The following is a 13,248-nucleotide window of genomic DNA, read 5'->3' as shown; positions in this document are numbered from 1 at the left end:
AAATTTTTATGGATGGGGAAATTGTGTCATGCAAGAGGAAGTGACTTGTAGATCCAGCTGGTCGACTGCAGAGCTTGAAAACAAGTTCTGGACTCTTAAATTCCATACTCTTAGATCCCCTGCTGCAAATCTGCACAACTTTCACAAACTGTGCATGAGTAAAACCCAGTTGCTCAGTTTGCTTTATTGGTACAGTGACTTTTTCATTTTTAAAATCTTAACTGCCTACTTCTGTTGCTGTTTCAAAATACATGTATTTATAAATGTCAGGCAAGCGTCCTAGTAGGCTTTCGTATCTTTATTAAGTTCTGTGTTTATCATGAAATTCTCAAAGTAAGCAAATCATTTTTTTTCAAGTTACATTTAATAGGATGGAATAGTCCAAGACCGAGTACGCTAAATGTGGAACTGATGAGTAGATCACTTACATCTCTGTACTCCAGAAAATAGCAGCGTCTAAGGAAATGATTGAATACATTTAAAAGAAAATTAATACCAGCTTGGGTTTTGTGTTATATTTTATTGAACGTGTTATTCTTTTTGGTAGTGTAAAGTGGTATCTAGTTGGTGTTTTTATGAATGGTATCCTGACAAAAATGCTAATTGTCAGGAAATTCATGCAGGGATAATCCTTTAAACATGATAGCTGGAGGACAGGTTTAGCTAAGTCTTATTGCATCTCATTTGGGCTCACTGAGGGTTCCTTTGTATGTTCTTGAAGAGGAGGGATAAAAGCTAAATCCTTGGGAAATGACCAGATGTGCCTATACCAGTAGACTTATGTCTGTAGTAGGCCCAGAGGTCATGTTAAACAAATACAATTTAGAATTTAAAAAAAAAAAAAAAGGCTATCCCTGTGGCTTTACAGTCACACTCTAGCACTAGTTGGGAAATCCAAGTTCTGAAACAAAGTCGGAGTTTGAAAAAACTGAGCTCGGTAAAGAAAATCATGTTAGGACAGAAGATGATGCCCTTTTTCTGGGGGCCGAGGGGGGGAAGAGGGTGGTAACTGCAGTGCTCACACAGTGCTCCCTGCTGGGTGATTTGTAGATCGACGCTCACAGCAAATGAGAGTGCTCCCAGCAAGGTGTGTCCTGGTAACTTAACAATGGGTGAAATTCTGCCATTGTGTAACTTTGGGATTCCTTCTGCAGGAGATTAAAACCGAATAATGCTCTTTTCACAAGCTTTTGTTTATTTTTACATGAAGTTGTTAGTTGGATGTACTGTTAGTTGAATGCATACGTATCAAACCCTTTCTGTTTTCATGATGTTTAAAATTTCTAATAGGTTTTTCCCAGCTACGCTGCCAACCTGTGCTGCTAAAATAATACTGTTCTTGTGTTCCGCTTTTTGGAGCGAGTTATCATGTACTCAATTTTTCTTAAAATGACTGTCACCCCTGATGATGAGACATTATCCCATTAATGTTTTTGTTTTTATTTTCACATATAAATGCATTTGCTAGTCTTGATTTATAATATATAAATTAAAGTCAAGGTGTTACTTATTTTATTTAAATTTAGCAACAATGGTGTCGTTGAATGATTTTTTTTTTTAACAAAAGAGTAAAACTTTGAATCTGGTTGTAAAAGATAACATGCGTTTTTATCTTAGTTTTAGGAATGCTTAAATCATTACACCAACTTCAGGTTGAAAATAGGAGATTAGAAGAACAGATAAAGAACCTGACTGCTAAAAAGGAACGGCTCCAGCTACTCAATGCGCAGCTTTCAGTGCCCTTTCCAACAATAACTTCAAATCCTAGCCCTTCTCATCAAGTACATGCCTTTCCAGTGCAAGCAGGTAAATAGTGTGAAAGTGTGGAAGAAATTTGAATGATTTATATGAAATACCCGTTTCATCTACAAATGCCATCAGTGGGAGATGCATGTACCTATATTATCAGAATAAATATTTTTGTGGGGGTTAAAACAAACAAACCCACAAAACCCCAAACCTCTAATGTTTAAAATCTAGTGGAAGACTTGTATAAACCGTTACTACTTGTTTCAGTGTGGGTTTTTTCTTCAGTCTGGAGGACATCTGTTTGAATCTATTGATTCACTAATCATTTAGTTAATATTTTACTATTCAGCAGCGATTCTACGGTTGACTTTACATTTTGTATGTTTACCTTTGACATTATTTTAAAATAATTGCTCTGAATCTTCTTACATGTTGCAGAAATTTAATCACTGTTTTTTGAACTAATTGCTTTAGCACCTAGCACCGATTCCTTGAACAGCAGTAAAAGCCCTCATCTGGGAAACAGTTTTTTACCAGACAATTCTCTTCCTGTATTAAATCAGGTAATATTTATTTGTTCCTTCTAAACTTAAACTTGTTACAAGTTAACTCATCATAGCCGTTGTATTTTGCTGCTATGCGAAACTTTATGCAGCTGAGGGGGTTTTGTTGTTTGTTTTTACACCAGGAGATAACCTCCAGCGGACAAAGCACCAGCAGTTCATCAGCCCTTTCCACTCCACCACCTGCTGGGCAGAGTCCAGCTCAGCAAGGCTCAGGAGTCACAGGAGTTCAACAGGTCAATGGTGTGACAGTGGGGGCACTAGCTAGTGGTATGCAGACTGTAACCTCCACCATTCCTGCAGTGCCTGGTGTGGGTGGAATAATTGGAGCACTGCCAGCCAGCCAGCTGGCAATCAATGGAATTGTAGGGGCTTTAAATGGGGTAATTCAGACCCCGGCAACAATATCACAGAACCCTTCTCCTCTCACTCATGCAACCGTGCCACCCAATGCAACGCATCCTCTGCCAACTACGTTAAATAACAGGTAAGAATTTGCTGATTTATGTTTTTCTCGATAGTGTCTGTCTTCGGTTTAGCTGTATTTTTAGCTGCCTTATTCAAATGGTACATTTTCTGCCTTAGCCTTTAATTGTCAAACTAGGTTCTGCTCCTGATCTGTGAAAGAAAATAACAGCATTTAATGGAAGCATGAAGGTTAAAGAAGAAAGGTTTTCTGTTTAGCTTTTGTGAATCGTAGTTCGTATCCATTTATTCTTGTTTTTTTAATCGAGTCACATTCCAAAACAAATGTAATTATGCAAATGTGCTTCAGATCTTTTTTTAGTTCAGAAAACAATATTCTTTGTCCTGCCAATTGTTCTTCCAGGATTAAAGCAGCACTGGAAAAGCTACCATTTGTTGCAGTTGTGGGGGTGGAGGGGAAGCAGAAGGGGAACAGTATACGGTCATGTAGTTAAAGAGGTAATAGGCATAACTAACAAGAGTAGTGATGCAGCTGTGTGGTGTTTTCAGTTCTCTGCATCTGACTCCAAAGCAAGAAAACTATTTTTTGAAGTCATATTCCTAAAGGTTTTTAAGTGCATAAAAAGATCCATGTTTGAGTACAACAACCCTTTCCCCAAAACCAGGTATCCTAAGTAGCCTAAACTGCTGCTGCTGCTTGAGATACAAGGTAAATGGGTAACAAAAGGAGACAGCTGCGTTCCAGGAGGGGTTTGAACTGCTTGGTCTGGAAGTATTTTGGGATAGAGCAGAGCCAGGGATAACTAATTCACTTAACTCCTGATAACTCCAAGGATAACTCCCACTTCCCTTCCCCCTACCCTCTCATATTGCCCTGCACTTAGGAAGAACAACCACTTTTCTGTGTAGAAAGAAATGCCTGCAAACAGGGAGTGGACTGCTTGTCTTTGAGTCTATTTTTGGAGATTATGCTGGATTACCCAACAAAAATGCATATGTGATTGGCATGTGATGGAAGGGATCCCTGGTTTTGTAGCTTTCTTCCATTTTTTCCCCTCACTGTTAATTGGCACTATCTGAATGTTCCTGTACAGTATCACTGGTACTGCTTCGTTAGGCTCACAAACCTGATACTTTCAAATGTGTCCTGGTTTGTTTTCATGTGCTAGGATATTTTTACTGAGCAGATTGTTTTTCTTAGCTTGTATATGATTGTAACATTTCATAGGTTAAACAAAAGACATTTCCTTAACAAGAAGATATTCTCTTTTCTTGTGTAGCAGAGGTCTGCAGAGAACACAAGAATTTTGATTTACTCTCCCCCAAAATCTGAGGAGTTGTTTGTAGTGAGAAAAACTAGACAAAATCAGTTATATTGACAGGTTGTACAATAATTCCCCATTTCTGGTCATGCCAAGGTATCACTGGCCATGCTGTTCTTATTCTTTTTTGTTAATCCACAGATTATTTACTTCTGCTTCTCTGTAGTGCAGAAGATCTTTTGTTTCTCTTTGATATCAATCTTAATTGCTGTCACTCTTGAGTGTGTAGCCTAGAAATAGACTACTCCAGTTCATGCAGAGTATGGAAACTCGTGTACTGCTGGTTAGCTCTCATTCTAGCTTAGATCAGACTCTAGAGTATTCCTGGCATTTTTCTGTTCTCTCCTACAAAAAGCTTGAGATGGCCTATAACTGTCAGAATTTCCATTTCCTTATCTTGCATGATCTCAATCTGCATTGCTCCCTTAATAACATTATTTTTATTGTGGTTTTTACACAGTTTTCTACTTTTTCTGAGCTCATGTCCCCCCCCCCTTTTTTTTTTCTGGGCCCCCTTCCTTTTGAGATGTTTCCCCGTTACTCACAAATTGGTGCTAATTGGATTTTAGTAGTGGTACATACGTTCCTTATCCCCGTTTTTTCCATCGAAAAAATTCTTGTGAAAAAACTTTCAAACAAAACAAAATTCACCTGTTGTTACAAAAAAAAAAAAAAAAGCTATGTTGTGCAGAGACTCTGGTTTGATTTTGGATAAAGAAAATTGGGGAAAAAAATATGAAAGTCTTTTCCATTGGCTGGGATCATTGTTTCTGAAACTCCAGGGTACGCCGTTTGTTCCTGTCACCCTCGAGGTCAGCGCTGACTCAGTGGCAAGTAGCTGGCTGTTCCTGTAGTGTTAAATTCCTCTGGCTATCACTACTCTTTGAACTGCGTCAGTGGGAGGGTGAGCTTGTGAAAAGCACGGGCAGGCGTGGAGCTTTGCTGCTGCGCTGGTAGCAGCTCTCCGACCCTGGTTAGATGACGTGGTGGTGAACCAGGTTGGAGCTGGGTTAAATCACTGTTCCCAAGATGATGGCAAGTCATGCGAGAACCCAGCTCCACTTTTTAACTTTTTTTTTAATATTGTTTTATAATGAAAAGGCCTCCCAGATACTCCTGTAAGTTGCTGTTGATGGTAACTTCCCCAGTTTCAGAATCTGTCCTGTTTGATGTGAAAAGTAGCTGGGTTATTTATTGATACCTGGAAAGTGGTGTATACAACTGTTGGGTATAGTCCTTGTTCCCATGAGCTCTCTGTTAACTGTGGGACATGGGGAAGCAAGAAAACACCGGTTTTGCACGCTCTTCTTTGGGAAAGTTTCAAATGCTAGGTAAAAGCCTGCCTTCATTCAGTAGAGAAAAATACGAGGTCTTTTGGGGGGGCAGGGAGGGAAAGTTTAATGCAGATTGCGTCCTACCTTCAGAGCAACAAGGAGATCAAGTGATTGAAGGGAGAAGATAGGATTGTTTCTTCCACAGTCTAGCAACTGGAGAAGGCTGCAGGATGGAGAGGTTCAGACCAATTGTACCTTTTACTGAGAAGCTAAAAAGGATTAAATTTACATGCCAAACTGGTCTGATTTAGAGGAAGGTCCGTGGTGAAATCCAGTGAGCTGCCTTTTCCAGCAGGCTCAGGAGCCGCAGGGTTGTGTCTTCTACAGTTTGCCTTTGTTTCTAGGTGCATCTCAGCTGCTGGCTGTGGGTATTTTCCTTCAAGTGCCTTTGTAGAGCAGGAGAGGAAAACAGAGTGGGGAAAACAGCAACAGAAAAAATAAGGGCAAAGGTGAAACGTGATGTAGGAAAAAAGAGATAATGAGATTTTAATAAGTGAAAAAAAAAAACCAACACAGTGGAGAAGATTCATTCCAGTACAGAAAAACACACAATAAGTGAGCTAAAAGAGAAAAAGGAAGTAATAGTATTAGTCAAGTTGAGCATGCTTATTTTTTGCAGTTTTTACAAAAAAAAAAAAAAAAAGCTACATTTATTTAAAGCTGACTGAAAGAATTTCAAATAATTGAAAATTGTTTGAAAGAGCCACATGTAGAGCAAACAGTTCTGAGTTACTCGTATGTGATGTCAGGCCTTGCTTTTCATGTCATAGCTCAGGATGGAAATGTGGGAGTTTCTTTGGATGGGTGAAATGTCATCTCAGTGCTCATCAACAACCAAACAAACATAGCTGGAATTATTGGGGATTAAACGGATCGTGCAGTGGACACCCCGCTTTGTCACCTTAAATCCCTGCTGTGTCAGTGCCTTGAATATCAGGTGTACTTCTGATTACGCAGTTTCTAAAAATTCACGTAAGAAAAAAGCCAAAGAATACAGCGAGATTAACCAGAGGCAAAAGGGTTTGCACAGGACAGGGTTAGGAGAATTGATTTATTGGCTTGGGCAAAAGAGCACGTTGCACGAGAGCTTGGAGAGCCAGGAGAGTGCCAGACATGGGAGGAAGCGAATGGTGTGAAGCAGATGATAGGGAGTAAGTGTAGCCCAGCACGTGTTTCCCTGGCTCTGAAGCCATGCAGTGAGGTATGAAGCAGTTGGTTTGTCACCTGCCCTGTCCCAGCGATAGAGAATGGCCATGCTATGGGTGTTGTCACACCGGCTGGGTAATACCGAGTAAGTGTCCACGTGGAGCAGTGTGATGGACGCTGCAGGAAGACAAGGGAAATACCGTGCCCTGAAGAGCTGCTGATGGTAACCTGGCTGATTTGATTTAATTCCTTCCTACTGCTTGCAACTAGGAGTCCTGGTGGTCATCCTGCACACAGCTCCATGCTGCTGCCAGTGCTGGTGCCTTCGTACAATAGCCTCCTCTGCATTAATGGACAATCTTCTGGCGTTTTTTGTGCTGGCTTTGGTTTCAGCTTGGTTCCCGTGAGATGCAGCTCATTGTGCAAGAGCTAGGGCAAGGGGAGGGGACAAAAATGCACAGCCGAAAGGGAAATACTTAACCTTTCAACAGCGGGATAAGCTTATATTAGCTTAAACCTATTGCAAAACTGCACCTAGTAATTTGCTGGGTGTTTTAAACTAATAAAAGCTAACAATGCTACCAAAAGAATAAATCCCGCCACCATCCTGATTCTGTTCCAGAACCATCCTTGAGTGTGCTGTTGGTATCGCAGTGAGCTGGCACAGCTGAAGAAACCCTTTATTCACAGAGCAGTTGTCAGCTGGATCGGTTCCCTGCCCCGTTTCGTAAAGAGCTGCAGAAAGGCTTGTGTGGGCACAGAAAGTGGGGCTGGGAGCGAAGTTGTAGCCAGCCTCCTGTCTGTGACAGCATCAGCTGAGCTGCTTCAAGGCTGAATTGTTTGCTAAATAACAGACAAGGTGTAGGCAGTAGTGATAGATCTGAATGTAACTGAAGATCAGAGTTGGAAGGAAACCAGGGCAGAGGAACTGCCGGTGAACTTGGTGTGTGCCTTTAAAATCCAAACAAACCAAGCACACACGTGCACACAGCTTTATGAACTGTTTTGTAGGTACATGATAAGAGAAAGATTCGGAAGATGATGAATTTGATCAGCGTGTGCTCATATGAGGATCCTTTAAGTAGAACAGAGCCAGATTTACCCTAACTGAAACTCCTGTGCATTCACTTCAGCCAAACTGGTGTAACCCCAGGCTTGAGGAACAATTGCTTGGCTTGCAGTTCTGCACCAGGGCAGTAACTGCTGAGTGGAGACTCCTACATGCTGGCACGAGTTGGCTCTTACACTTTTAATGTAGTTCAAGGCATTGCCCTGCCCAGCTGCCTGCTCTGTCTCTGCCTCAGCAACAGAAACAGGAGAAGGAGCAGGATAACTGCTCTGTCTGCGTGTGTTTTAAAGCCATCAAGACTAGCATATGAACTTCAATTGCCACATTTCTAACTTAATCTGTCAGGCTGTCATTTGCAGTAATTGAGGAGTCAGCACATACTCATTTCTGTCCTCTTCCATTATGGGAGCATTACCTCCGGGTAGGGCTGGGAGTGCTGTCCACTGCAGCGCGCTCAGAGCAGTCAGATCAGCTCACGTGGTGAAGTTCTCGTGGCAAAATGGTGATGGGGGTAAGAATCTGCATGCTGCACAGAGCAGCCAGTGCTTCATAATTTGGAGTGCTCATCAGGTTGCTGGTACAGCTTGCCCTGTGGTGGGTGGCGTTTTTAGAAGAAGCTGAAAATTGCATCTAAAAAAGACCGAGAAGCAACTTGAGTGATTTGAGTTGATGAGAGTAGGTCCAAGAACTGGGGTAGGACCGTGGTCCTTGCTCCAGTATTACACATGAATATGAGTCTGGTGAGATTGTGTCTGTTCAGCTGAGAAGCAAATACAGTTCCAGTAGCAGGCGTACCAGGTTTGGTAACAGACATGTAAGTAGTATTAAAGGCTGGTAGGGGCTTCCATAGAAAGGCCGTGTTTTAGATTATGTGAAATCTAAACTGGGATGGCAGTGGTAACGTCTAGCTATGGATCAAAAATGCCAGTTGACAAATTTTAATATTTGATGATATGCGATCAAAATACTGAACAGGAACTCTCTGTTTACATAATTTTTTTTTTTGTTTCAATGGAATGCTGAAGTAAAAAGTTCTCGTACTTCCATGTAAACTGCAGTATTACCTGTCACACCCCACAGTGCCTCGGGACTAGGATTGCTTCCTGACCAACAGAGACAACTTCTCCTCCATCAGCAGCACCAGCAATTCCAGCAGTTACTGAGTACCCAGCAGCTCACGTCGGTAAGTCTTCCAGTTATAATTCACTTATTCGTCTGGTATAGTCTTAGGCATGGATAGATTCTCCAGCCTAATGCAAATACCAGAAATGCATTTAATTTATGTTACAGCTTTTGAAAATCATTCAGTTTGGCGGTTGCTTCAGCCTTTTTGGATGACAGTCATGGGCTGCATCTGTGTGTATTGCTGTCAGAATTGCTGCTTAATGCCTTCAGTCCCATTTCATCCCTTGTGGAGTTGGTGGCTTGTCTCTCTAAGCATTAGCTGTGGGCAGTAGAGTCTGGAGCCATATTCGGGCTCTAGCAATATCCTAAACAAATTCCTGATACCACTGGGACTCTACCACAAAAGATTTTTGGAAATATCTTGTGAGCTGTCTTCACTCTGCCTTTCAGTATTCGTGTATGCCATAGGTAACTGGTTTAACTATTCGTACTGCCAGTTGTGTAGCTTTAGTGCTGTGGTAGAAACCTAGTTTGATATTCTCAGAGAGGCTTCTTTTGATAGAGACCTGGGAGGAGCCAGCAGGCTTTGCTGAACATGAGCTACTGATTTTGGGAAGTTTTATAGGCACTTCCTTCCCTTTCCCACAGACTTGTGGAGCTTCGTTAGTGTAACCTAAATTAGCTGGGATTAGGTTAAGGGTTGCACTGGCTGAAGATTTGGATAAGCAAGAACCCAGGGAGCAGCTATTATTCTGTAACTAACCCTTGATTATTTCCCCCCTGTCCCATCTTATTGCTGCAGGAACAACATCAGGCCCTTTTGTATCAGTTAGTGCAGCAGCAGCACCACCACCAACACCACCACCAGTCCGAAGTACAGCAACTGCAGATTACTGGAGGAGCACAGATACCCATCAACAACTTACTTTCAGGCACCCAGGCGTCACCACTAAATGCAGCTTCTACCAACCCATTCCTTACAATCCATGGAGATAACGCGGCTCAGAAGGTGACAGTAAGTATATTTCTCACCTCGTTTTCAAGGAAGTAGCTCTGTGAGGTAACTGAACGATAAGCATGTTACGTGCATGTATTTACAACTCAAGGATGGTGGAATTTTTTCTTTTCTTTCTATTTTTGAAGCCTTGGTCCACATTTAATGAGGTTCACAACTCATTGTGTAAGTGACTATCTTGCAGTCACTAATACCCAGCCTCTTTGCTGCATGCTCCTGCTTCCGTGGATCAGGACTCATCCAGTGATTCCTGTCTTCCTCTTGTAAAACCATGAGCATAGCCCTTCTCACCCCACCATATTCCCCAGCTTTGTGTCTCCCATGTTGTCAGTCATTTGTCTCATCACCTTACTTGAAGAGCTTCACCTCAGCAGGCCTCAGGTAGCTGCAGAGGTTGGTTGATGACTTGAGAGATGAGGAGCCCATTGTTTGGATGGTGAAATAGGCATTAAGAGAATGGCTGTGGGTGTCTTGGTTCTGGCATGGGGAGATGAGGCTGTACACTAGGAGACTGAGCAACTCCTCCTGCGCCTGTTATACTAATGAAACCTTTCCTGGACAGACTAAAAAGTAAGATGTTTTTCCAGCAAAGATGTTCCATTTTTCTTAAACAGTGCCCTGTAACCTCCACCCCCAAGAGGCAAATTCTTCATTGCTCCTCAAGGAGTCAGAGAATAGACTTCATTCTCTCAGGGTCATGCAATTAAGATAGGTGAAACACAGAAGATAATGTGATGAATTTTCAAGACAGTTTTCCTAGAAACAGCTCCTTTCTGCTCAGAAATGTGAGCATTTACTTTTTGTGTGTGTGGTAGTTGTCACTTTCCAGCTTGGTCCATTACTGTGATGGAAACCATGCTGCACACTGCAGTACTGCAGCAAGACCATGTTCTTTGCTGGTCACCAAATAGAAGAGCACAAAGGCTGTATCAGGAGTTTGCTCAGTGCTTCGTCTCCTTTTAGAAATGCAAGCGATTTGTTCTGTTATGCTTAAAATTATCTCCCCTTCGTTTTCTGAAAATTAATAGGGAATGGGATTGAGACCATCTACTTTTTTATGTACATTGGAACAACCTGTTTTATATGTGATGTGCTTGCTTTGAGTTTTTTGAAATGGCTATTACTGGCTTTAGAGAACATGACCAGGCAGCAGTCGTTTTACAAATATGATGTTACAACTGTATTTAGTATTTTTGTAACAGTTACCTGTAAACAATTCAAGGAAATCTCAGAACATCTCCCAAATATAAAACCCTTAGAAATAATTATTTTTTAAAATTGCTTTCTTTTTAAGGTTATAGCTGAGTTTGCATTGGATTGTTGAATTATTTTAATCCAAAAATAATTTTTAACTAATTCTTGATTAGCAAAAGTTTTGAATGTTTTAACCTCACTTTGAATTGGAACAGGGTTTTCGAGCATTTCTGAAGCTCAGTGAATGAAGTGAGGCTCGGTTCTGTTCAGTACTTGCAGGAAATAGCAGCTTTGTCACAATTTATGAAAGAAACATATCAGTGACAGGGACAAAATGGGAACTGTATTTCTTTTCTGTTGGCAAAGGACAGATTTTACCCCTCTCCAGGGAGTAAAACTTAGCAAAGGTCACCTTGTATTATTCTTGACCATCATGTGGGATCCAAGGGCAGAGCAGCAGCCAGGAACAGAAAGGCCTGTTAGAAGGGAAGGTACAAGCAGTTCATGTTTTGTTACGGCAGCTGGGAGGGACTTAGTCTGAGGTCCTTCAGAGGTGGTACTGCTCCTTTAACTGTTCTGTCCTTTCCCGTCTTTATTCTATGATATTTGATTATTCTTTACAATGCAAAAGTAAATTGCTTATTATTTAGATAGCTCTATTCAATTTACCTCATCTGCTTTGTGTAACATCCATCTCGGCTTTGTTATCTGCATGAATTTGATTGTATTTACCTCTGTATTTTATAATCTGATTTTTAGAAGTATTTTCTCTTACACAGAGGCTCAGTGATAAAACTGGACCAGTTGCGTCAGAGAAGAGTTGACATTTGAGTGATACTTGAGAACTGCATGTCCTGCTGTTATAGCACTTCATCTGGCTGCAAACTGCAGTTTTCCTTTCTGCAGATGTGAAGAAATGCAACAAGGAACTCTTACTGCACAGGAAAAGGTTAATAATTTTCAAAAGGATATTTTTGGTAGGCTTTGATTTGCTTTCTTGTTGCACTAAAGTGGATGTACTTTTTCATGTTTCAGACTGTGAAGTAGATAAAATTCTGCAAACTATAGTTATTTTGTCAATTTGATGGTACTAAGTACAAATTCAACCACGGAGAAACACATACTTGACTTTTCAGTACTAATCTCATAAAGGCTGGTAAACTGTTCGCGGTTAGGCATTACATCGATTTCAGAGCAGTAGTTTCAAAAAACAAAAAGAAAAAAGAACATCAAAAAAAACAAAAAATGAAGCAAAACCCAAACCTAGCCAGTCTGAACCTCTGCTGCAGTTGCAATCCTTTTAGACTATGCTTGTGATGGCAGTCTGGACTTGCTACTTGTTTGTTTTTACACACACACATTTTGAAATCTGACTCATAAGGGAATCTACTTCTGAACTTTTTATTCCTTTAAATCCCGATTGTTATATAGGAGGAGTTTTTCCTGATTAAGAGTTTAAGAATTACAGTATGGAATCCAAAGTTTGTTAATTTTGGTGTAGGTTTTAGAGTTCTGAGGTTTTTAAAGGAACTGGTTTGGTTCCAGTGAGAAAGTTTTTTTTTCTTACCAGATGAGAAGGCCACACTGGAAGAAGTATGTGCAGTGTTTGGCCTAAACCAAGTGCCTGTTGCTACCTCTGTTTTGTTGAAATGGCTGCAAACAGCTGATCATGCACTAGACGTGTCCTTGTTAGCAGCAGGAATATTCAGTGTTGCACCAGCAGCCTTGTTGTTCTGCCTTTACTAGAAGTGTTTATACCACTGTAGAGAGCTCAGGCAGATTGTTACCTGGGTCGCTTTTCACTAAGAAACTACCAAAAAAGTGAGTTGATATTTCCCACTAGGATTTAGCGGTGGTTGAAACGGGTGAACTCGTGTTAGGGCACTTCCACCAACAGCAGCTGATTTCCTGGCGTGACTCTATGCAGTACGGTGAAGTAAATTAAATTGGGGTAATGACCACTAATCAATAGTACGGTGGGAAATATTAGAGGAAAAGACCCAGCTGTAATTAGACCTCCACTGTGTACTTATTTGGAAGAACATGTTAATTCTGCAATATGTTTCTTAGTTGAACATTGCACAGTTCTTACCTCATTTCTGTAAATAAAGTTTTGTGAATCTGTTTTGTATTGTGAAGAATTCATAAGAAAACATTGATATTTTGATTTGTAATATTTCTAATTAGTAGATTTAATTGAAAAAGTAAAAATAATTTATTTTTATATGTTCTGGGGAATTTTTTAAAAATGTCACAAATCACTTTTGTAGATACTTTACAAAAGGAAACCAGTGGTTTATTTTAC

General features: G+C 40.7%; 1 protein-coding gene across 8 annotated transcripts in view; it reads left to right on the top strand.

Moving 5' to 3' along the window:
- Positions 1-12,376, top strand: part of MLLT10 (MLLT10 histone lysine methyltransferase DOT1L cofactor) — a 116,963-nt gene extending 104,587 nt beyond the window's left edge. For 5 of the 8 annotated variants that reach the window (XM_082753484.1, XM_082753482.1, XM_082753479.1 and 2 more), the window contains 6 exons: positions 1,618-1,806; positions 2,224-2,312; positions 2,438-2,799; positions 8,690-8,792; positions 9,537-9,749; positions 11,706-12,376. In XM_082753484.1, coding sequence (XP_082609610.1) covers positions 1,618-1,806; positions 2,224-2,312; positions 2,438-2,799; positions 8,690-8,792; positions 9,537-9,749; positions 11,706-11,774 — 1,025 coding nt within the window. In that variant the 3' untranslated portion in view covers positions 11,775-12,376. Of the gene's footprint in view, positions 1-1,617; positions 1,807-2,223; positions 2,313-2,437; positions 2,800-8,634; positions 8,793-9,536; positions 9,750-11,705 lie in introns of those variants that run through there. The other 3 variants (XM_082753483.1, XM_082753480.1, XR_014316924.1) reach the window with 2 other exon arrangements.
- Positions 12,377-13,248: the final 872 nt, after the last annotated feature.

The sequence above is a fragment of the Aythya marila genome (genome assembly GCF_965140915.1).
Source record: "Aythya marila genome assembly, chromosome: 2".
NCBI classification, from domain to species: Eukaryota; Metazoa; Chordata; class Aves; order Anseriformes; family Anatidae; genus Aythya; species Aythya marila.
Note: the sequence above shows the minus strand (reverse complement) of the source record. Positions and strands in the feature narration are given on the sequence as shown.